The sequence below is a fragment of the Pleurodeles waltl genome, chromosome 2_2, assembly GCF_031143425.1.
Source record: "Pleurodeles waltl isolate 20211129_DDA chromosome 2_2, aPleWal1.hap1.20221129, whole genome shotgun sequence".
Lineage (NCBI taxonomy): Eukaryota > Metazoa > Chordata > Amphibia > Caudata > Salamandridae > Pleurodeles > Pleurodeles waltl.
Genome location: NC_090439.1, coordinates 926,659,599 through 926,672,018, shown reverse-complemented (window position 1 = coordinate 926,672,018; position 12,420 = coordinate 926,659,599). Strand labels below are relative to the sequence as shown.

At 47.3% G+C, this 12,420-nt stretch overlaps 1 protein-coding gene across 2 annotated transcripts in view; it reads right to left on the bottom strand.

Annotated features, from left to right (window-relative positions):
* The window catches only part of EBAG9 (estrogen receptor binding site associated antigen 9), a 166,001-nt gene that overhangs the window by 92,496 nt on the left and 61,085 nt on the right, over positions 1-12,420 (bottom strand). For both annotated transcript variants that reach the window (XM_069220632.1, XM_069220633.1), the window contains one exon: positions 2,176-2,325. In XM_069220632.1, coding sequence (XP_069076733.1) covers positions 2,176-2,325 — 150 coding nt within the window. The remainder of the gene's footprint in view (positions 1-2,175; positions 2,326-12,420) is intronic.

Below are 12,420 nucleotides of genomic sequence, written 5' to 3'. Positions count from 1 at the left end.
CTTCCCGAATAAAATAGTGGAGCCTTTTTTGTATTGGAAACAATGAATACAATTATTCAAGTTATATTTATCTATATAGGAGTGGAAATGTTTAGTAAGCAGGGAAGTGTATGTAAGTTTACCTGAACCTGTAAATACCAGGGAAGAGGTACACAAATCGTTTCGAATAACATTTAGAGAGATAGAGTAGGTATATGATGAAAAGCACACTAACCTTTGGTAATGCTCATTCTGGCGCACAGTCTGTATAAGGAGAGATTTCCCAGCTTAAGAATAACCACAGGAGCCTGACTGGAACCAGATATTTTTGTAGCAGTGCAGGTTCCTTGTGCAATGAGTCTGCAAGGCAGTATAGTCCCACATTTAACTGGCCAAGGACGAATGGTTGTTGACACGTTTTGGTCTTAGTACAAGAGAACATATGACTGGCATTTGATGTGAAGGGCATTAATTGGCAAGGAATGCACTACTTATTAAACCCAACTACTTTAAACAGAATATATTTATCCTGCAGAGATAATTACCTCGTAATTCCCCTCCCAGTGCCCCAGTAATGTACACATTCTCTTGTTTGTGAGCAGAGATACATTTCTGAGACTTGGAAGGATTTTTGTTTTTCCTCAAGTGGGTGAATGTTTCTACCAAGAAACGTGTTGCTCCTTCTACTATCTAAATATTATCTAAATCAGCTGCGCTTTGTATAACGCGTTGTGGCTAATTATGTAATAAAGAGGCAATAACAATTGGATAATCTATATTTTGCCAATGCTCTGTAGAAATGCAATTCACAGTCATGTGGAATAACTTCTGGATTCTCACATTTTAACTCACGAATATGATGATATTTTACATCAGATGTGTCTGGCTGTGGAATAAATCAGTGGTTCCCAACCTGTGGTCCGGGGACCCCTGGGGGTCCGCGAAGCCTTCTCAGGGGGTCCGCGAGAGCCTAGAAAATTAAAAAATATGAACAAATATTGACAAATTAGGTCCCCAGATTCCAGTAATGATTCAGGCGGGGGTCCCCGGATTCCCATTATGATTCAGTGGGGGTCCCTGGGTTCCATTAATGTTAAAGTGGGGGTCCTTAGAAATCAAAATGTTGGGAACCACTGGAATAAATGATAAATGGAGTTGAGCACATGGGTGCCTAGACATAAGCGACTGCCACCAAAGAAGTGCCTGCATATCCGTGTGAATAGTAGCATGAATGAAAATAGGTGTATTTACCTTCTTTGTTCTTGCATTTAAAAGCTCACATGAATATAAACAATGTAAAACAAATTTGTAATATTGGAGGTAATTCTTGGTAGAAGACTTAAAAAGACAGTTACCGAAGATGCATGAGGGCAAACAACGCCGAGCCTACAGGCAATCAAAACCTAACAGGGAGCTCTAGAAATAAACACAAGGATGCCAGTGGGGACCAAGATGTTCACCTCCCACAGAAAACAGTTCACAAAATAAACGAGCAAGTGGTAGAGCATCATAAAAAGTATCCCGATTCAAACTGTTCAGAGAAGAGGACAGGGTCTTGAAAGCCAATAGGCTAGGCCAGTGGTGTGTTGAGGTGGAGCTAAAGCTGTGCCCTGTCTTTACATTTGGCAGCATCACTGCCACACTTTATTCATATTTGGGATTTTCTAAGAAGACGTGGGGTGCCAGGGAAAAGGTAAAAAGGAAGTTGATGGGAAGTACTTTGGGGATGGAACATGGGGGCACAGAATAGGGAGGAGGACATAGATGTAGAGAGGAGGACATGGATGTGGGACAAACTCTGTCACCTACTTCCCTTAATGTACGCTCTAATACCCATATACACTGACTGCATTTAGAAAAATTTCTTCGGCCACAGGCCTCTGGTCCCTGTGCTTATCCTATTAAAAAGCAAACAATCTGTATTGCTAATTATTTTGCAAGTATAATAAAGGTGTCTACAGGGGACAGTGACATATGAGTACAGATAGCCTAAAAGAGGTGAAAACTTTCATCTGGAGAAGAGACTCTTCATCTTGTGTTCAAGACTTCTTAGTGTCCATTTTTAAAGAGTACATAAGGATACAATTAAAGTCCAGGTCCAGTTAAACAACTGAGGTGACTTATTTCTGTTGGTCTATGGCATAATTAGTGTGCACTGAATGCAAATGCCTTGCTAGCAAGAATGCAGGCACCTACTTTCTGAGTTTTCCGTATTGTTGGCATCATATCCCTGAAATAATCTGGCTCGTCTTCATCCATTTGTGACAGTGCATTGCCGTTCCCACCTTCCACTTTCACACTCGTCGGTCCATCCTCATCCCAGGAGCTCCAATCTTCGACTTCCGCCTTAAAATAAGTGAAACATAACTAGGTTAATGCAATCTAAAATAATTAAGCATGGAGTCTGCTTTCAAGGACATATGCAGATGCAGTGTAATACGACAGATCACAGGAAGAGCCATAAAGCACTCAACACCACAAACAGCTTTCTTTCCAAAGAATACTGAGACATTATAGTGGTTGCTAGGTTTCCACTTTCCAATTTCACGATCACAACTAATTTAATTGGGGGTTGTCACCATTTCAGTAAACGGAGAATAAATACCCAGCTTTATTTATCAACACTGCAGTGGCACATGGTCAGCAAGCTGCTGTTGGAGCGAGTAAGAACTGTTTCTTTAAAATGCATAAAAGTCTCCAGATGTTTGGCTATTGATCAACTGGAATATGCATTCCCTTCAAAACAGTTCTTGCTGCCTATGTATGTATGTTGGAGCGGTATCTGTATAGTATCTTCTGTGCCCGTCAGAAGGGTGGCATCCCCGACTGCACAGGTGATAAATCCATAGTTTGCAACATCTAGCAAACAAAGGTCCTGTCAAAGATAGCTATGAGGCAGGAAGTAGTTAACGTTCAATTATGGGTTAATGATGTATAATGGAAAGGTTCTGCGTCTTCACAGTAAGCGCATACAAAGCTTCAATATGCTTTTTTTTTTTTTTACCATTCTTCCACAAGAAGCCACTGAAAATAATATAAATCTTACAAATATGTAGTTGGATACTGAACCAAGGGGCAAAATCCATGACATCAAATATTACAAATAAAACACCGCTCCGCGATGTAAATATCTATGTACAAATGGAGTCAGACCGAAGTTGCCCCTATTTTGGGCCTCTGATACTTCGATCTCTACTGTGGGTCTCATAAACTGAGTCTCCTCTAATGTAAGCATCTGGTAAAATTATATATAACAGCCCCCCTCCCTCTAAAATAAGTTAGCAATGCTTCCTACCTGGGATAAGAGGCTCTGCGATGTTACATGTACACTCACACGTACAAGCTGAGCTAATGCCTGACAGCCTATCTGCGTACAGGTAGCCTGTTGTAGATGGGACTCTTAATAAATTGGTTATGCCTGTGCGGACTTTGTTGTTTAACTGTGTATCAAAAATGGACCCCAAAGTCTCTTTAACTAAATTGACTGTAGTGCTTTACTGCATTTGCTATTTGGGAGAAAACTGCGCAAATTATTTCTGGATTGGTTCAACTTAGATAAATGATTAACACCACTTTCCTTGTGTTTAAGTCTTGAGTGTGTATATATTAAGTTGTCCTTATTTATGAAAATCTGGGTTTGAACTACCCTGCTGGGCAATGTTAATTTCCCTGCTGACCAGCTGGAAGATCAAAGCCAACCCTTGACAAAAGGCCCACTAGTATTAGATTAGTATTGTGAGAAAGGCAGAGCTTGGAGTCGACCAATATGGCCGCTCCCTGCTAGAGCTCAAGATAGTGCCTCCCTAACTCACCCGTGCCTGCCTGCTTAGTTGGCCCACTAGCACCAACACACATATGGGGCTACCTGTCCGCGACCTCTGGTCTGTTCTGGGAGATCAAGAGAGGGATCAGTGCATGTTACATGATACACCAGCGCTGTCACGTGGCCCTCCCCATGTTCACAACCGCGGACTATAGCGGCCACCACTGCGGAGGCCCAACGACTCAGGGGAGCACATGTGCAGCATTCACTCTACCCTCCTGTGCATCCAGTGCAGGAGTTAACCCCACCTTCCTACGCAACCCGGCACTGCAGACACAAAACAAGTTCAGGCTTCACTACGCTGCCACCCCCACCTTGCTCCCAGCACCTGCGATGGGCAGTGTCAGCCGGATGTCCACCCTCTGACACTGAGGCACAACTGAGGACTCACCCATTTGCAGGGGCGCCGCTGGGAGTGAGTGACACTCTGCATGTGCAATGGGAGCCGCCCCCACCGCACCATCCTGCCTGGGCTGCGGCTATGAGGACCCCACTGTGGCCCCCACAACCGCAATCAAGCCCCCCCGCCTTCAACCCTGAGGGACTCATTGCCCTCAGCACACCCACTGTGAGGACCGTCTGTCTGGCTGCCCCTGGCCAATTCCGCAACTGCAAGGGATCCCTGTTAGCCAGGCTACAGTGCCCCTTGCCCCAAAGTCATGCGCAACTTTAGGCCACTTGCTGGGCCTGCAAAACACAAAGACCTCCTCCTCCCTCTCTCTCAACCAAATGGGCCAGGAAGGCCTGCTGTAGTCCTCAAAGGGGAGGCCTTTGGAACACTCGCCCATTTTTAACATCTCGGGATGGTCCTCACTTCCCCTCACCTGCTTTCCATTCGGGGACAAGGAGACAACCATCAACAGAGGGCCGGCTTGGCAACCCCTGCCCATCAGCTGTGCCGACCGAGAGAAGCCTGCCTGTCAACTCCTATTCTTTGAAGCGGTGTGCTGTGCACAGCTACCCTTGAAGCCTCCTCTGGAGGTGTTCTCCCTTCACACCTGCTTGGACACGGTGGGCCTCAGAATGGATGATGTGGAGAGCGGCTACTATCGTCTGCCAGACTGGGGGTGGGACACTGACTTCTTGCTTCACAAAATGATGGATTTGGAAGACCAGGCCAAGAGAGAGAACTTCAGCATAGACAGCGTAGCTGAGGGGGTCAGAGAAAGCTGACAAGATTGGCTATCTCAAGAGGCTGCTGCCAAACCTGCTACACCTCCAACTGCAGGAACCCTTGGAATTACAGCAGGGGCACAGGGTTCGCTCCCGCCATACCTCGTAGCCCAACTCTCTCATGGAACCTAAACGGATGATGCTGATAATTAATGAAACCACAAGAGCCTTAACGTATCCCAGAGATCTTCATCTGTTCTTGTACTCACTGGACGACACTGCTACACACACGGGTGCAGTGTGTGTAGGCTCCCATTACACAAGAAAACAGCCTTCCTCCATGGAAACTTAAGTACAAATGCAATCACATCTGCACTGGAGGATCACTACAGAGGGAGCCTGACTAAGAGGGCCTTCATAAAATTGTGGTGGTGCTCCACAAGGTCAAGATAGAAACAAGTCCGCTGAAGCAGGGGGAAGACAACCATCGATGCTAACAGAGAAACTCAAGCATATCTTTTGTTCTGTGATGAGACCCCTCACTTTCTGTCTCATGCTGTTGTCACTTACTCTCTTCCTCCACCTCTCTTTTCCATCTATCGCTCCTGCTGTCCCCTGCAACCCCCCACTCCCACTCCCAATAGTGGACCTCGTACTATCTCTCCAGACATCTTTCCAGATGGGAGACCATGGCCTCATGCTCCCCTTTCCGGGTAGTCTTCCTCAGGAGGACCTACTTGCACTTTCACAGGAGGACGTACTAGCACGCCCTAGCTTCTTCCCGGATACTGATTGATCCATGCACTCCCTACCCCTCTAACACTGAATAACTCACCATGTCACCCTCACTACAACCTGTTTCCCACCTTGGGGGCATCCAATGACATTAACAGGGGTGGGAACATCTCCCATGCACACTCTTCCCTGCTACAGCCATGGTGTCGCAGACGAGGGTGTCCAGTGGGTGACACCAGCACAGCCCCAAGTCCACCTCCAAAGTAGAGACTTCCCATCATCCTAAGACCGGCATAGGGCCGATTCTATCCAAGCTGAACTCCCTTCCTACATCCATCACCTGTCCTGCCCATCTAGTGCAATGGGTCGTACAACCCAGACCCCCTCAAAGCACATCACTGAGTGTCCCCACCCGAGCCATACCTGTTGTGCTCTGCAGGACTACTCTTGCCCCGGGGAGCATGGAATCCCTCTTGCCACTGAATGATGACACCTACACCTCTCACTGTGATATCCATGAACATTAATGGCATGCCGTACCAGATCCAACACAAAAAGATCTTGCACTACCTACACACCAAATGTGTGGACATAGCATTACTCCAGGAGACTCACTTGTCCCATGCCGAATCCACTAAACTCAAACAGGAATGGGTGGGTACGGTCCTTAGCAGCAGTAGATCGGTCGATGATAATGGCACGGCCTCTCCCCTGAGTGATAATTCTAAAAAACTGTGTGGTGGCCATCCCCAAAAAGAAAGCCTTACCCTGTACAGTGCTTAAGACCTGGACGGACAAGGGAGGCTGTTGGGTACTGGCAAAATTATGGTTCCTTGAAAGAGTTGTAATGGTTGGATAAATCTATGCCCCCACCGCCAGTAAAACCAATTTCTGATCTCAACTATCCAGACTCCTATCCTCCATCGACAGAACACTGGTGCTGATGGGTGGCAACTGGAATCTAATGTTGAACCCAATCCTGGATAGGACAGACCAGGATGATGCACACAATAGCTGGGACAGTGCACTTTTTGGAGACATGGTGACTGACCATGCACAGGTGGATGCAGGGGGTTACTGCACCCGGAGGACTTGGAATACACATTGCTCTCCTGAAGACACAGGATCCAATCCTGGACTGTTTACACTGTGATGCATGCCCAGAGACTTCCTCACGTCACCTCTTTTGACATCCTGGAGGCAAGATTCCCGACCACATTCCAGTGCTGCTTGTCCTTAACATAGGACACGCTTAAAATTCCCTCATCACTGGCATGTGAAAGCTTTCGCCTATCATGCACCAGCCTGAGGGGAAAGCCCAATTGCGCAGCCATATACAGTCCTACTTCTCAGACAGCACGGTGCCTTCCCATAGACTGTGTCCAGCCGCTAAAGAGACGTTCCAGGTCTCCATGATGGCAGACACTGCGGCTGCCAACCGTAAGGTAAGCCTGGGCCAGGGCCCTCCTTGACAGAGTGATACACACCCTTACGGCTCAATACACTACCTCCTCCACTCAGTCTCTGTTTAAACAGCTGGAACCCACTAACATCCGAATGAATTCCGGTTTCACGAAAGATGCAGAAAAAGCGCTGGTCAAACTATACTGGTTCAGGAGAAAAGGAGAGTAGGTTTCTAACCACCAAATTTAATAAAAAAGAATCTCAACTCAATTACTGGTAATACAGGCTCAAAAGGAATCAATCCTTATACACCTATGTGACATTGCCTCCCTTCGTTCTAAGCCTCCTTCTACAGACCAAGGAGCCACAATACAAGAGATGACCGCCTTTCTGGTCTCCCTATACCTGCCTGTGCTATCTAATTAGAGCTGTGAGATATTGTTTCCCGAAGATGAGGTAGCACACGCTATTGTGGCCCTCTCAACGTGGAAATCCCCTGGGGAAGATGTGTTACAGAGTCAATATTACAAAACAGGGAACGACCCATTGGTCACCTGAAGAGGGCATTCCAGAAGGCCAAAGAGACGGGCTTACTGAGGGCTCTCTCCAATAAAGCCACTATCTCCCTCCTCCTCAATGCAGGTAAAGACCCTCTGCACTGCGCTAGCCTCCACCCAATATCACTCCTCAATTTTGACACAGATTCTGGCCAAAGTGTTGGCCACACGCTTGAGCAAAGTAATACCCCTCCAGATCCATGCATCCCAGGTGGGCTTCATCCCAGGTTGCAGCTCCTGAGATCACCTGCTACTGCTGTCGCATCTGCTGTGGCAGGCGAAGGACGACCCTTCCAAATTCCTAGCGCTTTTCTTGGACACTGAGAAGGCGTTCTATTGAGTGCACAAGCAATATCTTTTCCATTTAATGTCTCACAAGGGGCTTGGAGAGGGGCTCATTTGCAAGGCATGCCTCCTCTACGAAAACCTAGAGGCTGAGGTGCCTTGTTGTCAACTCCTGTCAGGTCAATTTCTGGTTGAATGCGAAACCTGTCAGGGTGCCCCTTCTCCCTCTCCTGTTCCTCATTGCTCTGGATCCCCTACCATGTGTGCACTGCCAATCTTTGGTGGGGACAGGCAATCCCTACCACATTAGGAGAAGGTGGGTGATTGTCTACTACTTCTGTCCCGCGGTAGAAACCTTGATAGAGGCTTCAATGTTGCTTATCAATCACGTTTCCTATCTTTTGTGGTACAAAATCAAATGGACTAAGAGGGAGGCCCTCCCTATGTCCCACTCAACCTCTGCAGTTTGTATTCACAACTATCCCATATGCTGGGTCCTGACAGAACTCGCCTCCTTGGTTGTCAAGATCAACAGAGGCCTTGCTCGTATGGTGGAGGAAAACCTGCTCCCGCTGATGGATCTCACAAAACAGGATTTTCAGAGGTGGTCCTTTCTGCATCTCTCCCTCTAGGGGAGAGTGGAGACCACTGGGATGACAGTAGCCCACCACTTCAGCTAGCTATTTGGAATGCCACCCTACAAAAACCTTACTTGCAAACATGGATGTGAATATTTGTGTCTATGTAGGGAGCGAATGCAAGCCCAGGCTCCGGGCGACCCATTTTTGGGCAGACACAGAAGAAGGTGGACTACGACTGCCCCAGATGAAATCTTATTACCTGGCACTCTCGCAAGTAGCAGCACTATTTAATCAGTGTACCATCCTCTCCCACGCCATCGTACCCGACTCTCTACCACAGTGCAATGACCTCTAACCCAGTTCTGGCACTGACGGCAGAGGCCTGGAGGGAAGCGCATGGATTAATAAGCGTGCCCCCACTGTTACACCTGAAGACACCGCTGTGGCACAATTGCGCCTTGCACATTGGGGGCGCACATTCTATTGGGATCCTGAAACACAAGGGGACTGTGCTCTGTGGACAGAACATCTGATGGTAACATATTCAAAACTTTCCCAGCACTCCGAATGGAATTCGGACTCCAGCCCCCAGTCCACTGGCACCACCACATGCTGACACATTGCCAACAGGCTGCCCTAGAGGCCACGCCAACAGAACATCCCATATCACCTGTCCTACAAAACCTTTGTGCCCTGGGCTGTTAACCAGGGAGTGGTTTTAGGCCTCTATGGGTTCCTCATTAAATCATTCCACTGTGGCCCCTCGAGCACTATAACCCGGTTATCGTGCCGGTCAGCACTCGGCATAGCCTACTCGCTGGAAGCCTGGGCGTTCGTACTGGCTGGGCACGACAAAGCCCTCTGGGAATCTGGACACAAATTCCTGTACTTCAAAATACTACATGAATGGTACTGGTCACTGTGGACAAGTAAGCGGGCTGAGCTGCTTCACCATGACCAATCCTGGAGATGCGACACTGACTGCTGTGATCTGTTCCACATACTCTGGTTGTGGCAGAAACTTGAGACTTACTGGGTGAATACATAGTCCTTGCTTCGTCATCAATGCCTCTTCCAAATTTTCCTCACCACTATTCTTGCCCTCCTACACAACACCTCTGAACTCCTGGACCCAACATTCATGAACATATGTGAGTTGCGACTGCCCCTGCTGTGGCAAAGCTGAACATCGTTCAGCATTGGAGGCAACCCACGGCACCCCTCTTCAATGCATAGAGCACAGAACTCCACAGAGTAGCCACTCAACCTCAACCGGGACACCTTCAAGGTGACCTGGGGCTCCTTCCTCACTGTTGATGAAACAATGTCACCTTGTATGAAATCCACCAGGCCACACGCGATGTCCCACCCACCACTGCCACACCCTGTCCCACTCCTACTATGGTTGGGTGCTCCTACCCATGCCCAACATCCCCCTCAATCATGGGCTTCCCCTCCTCCCTCACAGCCCCCACAATACCCTCCCATAGGGCATTGGGCCCACTGTTGCTCACCCCTGCCAGATTCCCATTGCTTGATACCATGTCTACTTGACTCATCATGATGTGATGGGGTTGGCCCCTATGCACCAGCCTCCACTTTTCAGTACACCATGTGTGGGCTGTCTCACTACCCTGGAGCTTTATATATGAACAGCAGCTCCCCAGAACGTTGCTTTTGTTGTACAGCACTTGTATGATGTTCATTTTGTTTGAGCTCTGAAAACCACAGTAAACAAATGTTGCAAAAAAAGAAAAGGTTAGCCTTCCCTTAGTAGAGGAGGGGGGAATCTTCATAAGATGATTAACTGACACGCCTAGGTATGTATTTCTCACAGAGACAAAAGGGGGAAAACACAGAACTCTCACACCAGTCACACCAGATTTTGGAGAGAAGGAACCAGTTTTCAGTGTCAGTTGGGGCAGAGCTAAGGCACACAGATAATCTAAAGGCCTCAGCTCGATTCTGAAGTTTTTAAAATACTAAAGATACTGTGCAGAAAATCGGGCTAGCTTGTTTGCTGCTCACATGAAGTGTCTGTCAGCGGGGAGAGGTGATGGAGCAACTCAGGAATTGGCATAGACACTGCAGAACACTACACTTCGACTTTTAAAACCATACAAAAGAGAGAGAATTAAGGAAGGGGGATCTACAGAAGAAGGAGAGACCCTTTGTGTAGAAACCCCTGGATCGTGAGGAATCCAAGCTTCTACTTTCTGGGACTGTCTTGATGGTCAGTGTAACTAGCCTCCATACACCTTCTGGGGGATAGTTGAGTGTGTTCTTGTTGTTACTATGAAGGAGAGAACTACCTTGAACTTCAATGAACCTCTTCAGCCTGTAGGTTTCCTTGAAGGGGTATCTCAGGCAACTGCAAGACACATCGGTGCCCTTTAAGTGGCCGGGAGAAAATGGGACTTTGGGAGGGAAGGCAGGTAGTGCAGCCTGCCTTGAAGGACATCTGTGTGGTGCTGCTGGAAGACCCTGGGCCAGACGACTACTAGAAGTTGAAGGGGCAGGAGGCATGGTCAAAGAGGCTCTCCCTCAGTGGAAAGAGCAGTCTACATTTTGATGATGTTTCTGAAGGCAGGTAGGTATGATGATGGTGCACACAATCAGTACTGAAACACATCAAACACTTTTTAAATCAGCCCATCAGGTCCTCAAAAAGAAGCATCTGATCAGCCCCTTTGTGTGTGGGCTGCACGAAACATCGAGGGCAGTCTACCCAAGAAAAGTGATATTGTGTTCAACGATTACATAAATATGCCCCCAAGAAAAGCCAGTGCTTCGTGGGGAGAGAGCCCAGGCAGGGAGCATGTTGTTGTCAAGTACCACCTTATGTTAATATGTCCCAGAGAGGTTTAGTTCTCTGGGGGACTCACAGCTGCAAAGCACTTTTATTCTACTTTTGGGAAGTTCCCTAGAGGTAGGGGATGCGTGGAGGTACTAGTAGCCCTTCCACCTGTCTACTGTAGTCCTCCCACGGGCCCAACACAGTTAGGGTGTGTGGCTCTCAAATCCTTCCCTGTGCTGAGGAGTGAAGCAAGGGGGAAGAGAAGAAGGTGTTGAGGAGAACAGCCAGCTCAGGCCGCCTTCACCTGGAGGCATTATGCCAGCTGGGTGGGCAACCTCCCTGACACCGCGGGGCTGGCGGTCTAATGAGGTCACAGGAGCCAGGATGTGGATGCCCACAGAGGAGAGACAGTGGTAACAACCTGAATGAGAACACACACCAGCCGGCGATTAAAAGGAAACAAAGGAAAAGTAAAGTTATGTTAGGCCAATGCATGGGCACATCTTTCATGTTAGGTCCTCTGGCTGCTTGATAACCCTTGATTAGAGTAAAGATAAGACCAACACTAAAATGCTAAACATTAACTAAATTACTGACATGAACATATGAAAGTTGAAATAGCCGTACATTGTTAATGTCAATGAAAGTGAAATACAGTGTGCAATTTGTGGTATCATTGTTAAACATTTTCAATGTTGAAATGCATACTGGTCAAAGGGCTTATTGTTTTACTTTTTGATTATTATGTTGACACCCTGACAAAGCCAACAAGTTCCACAATCTGTTAATCCACTTCTCTTGCTGGACAGGGTTTTTAGAGGTTAGGGCAAACTGGCATGGAGACAGTGAGAGATGACTCTAGCGTAAGTGGTTCAGGGTACATTTAGTGGATTACCTGAGCTGTGAGAACGTTCCTTATCATGTACCCTCTGTAGGTCTTGAGGGCCTCTATAGGGTCTCACCATACATATTTCCAACTGCCACTCTGTATTTATTTGTTAACATGGGCAGAATGTAATAAAGTATTTTTACTTTTTTTAATAAAAAAACAAAGCACTGACTAGGTAGTGATTTACTAAGTGCTATATGTGCGTTGCTGAGTTGAGTCTTTAGCTTATAGTACCTCCCTGAATCAATCAATCAATC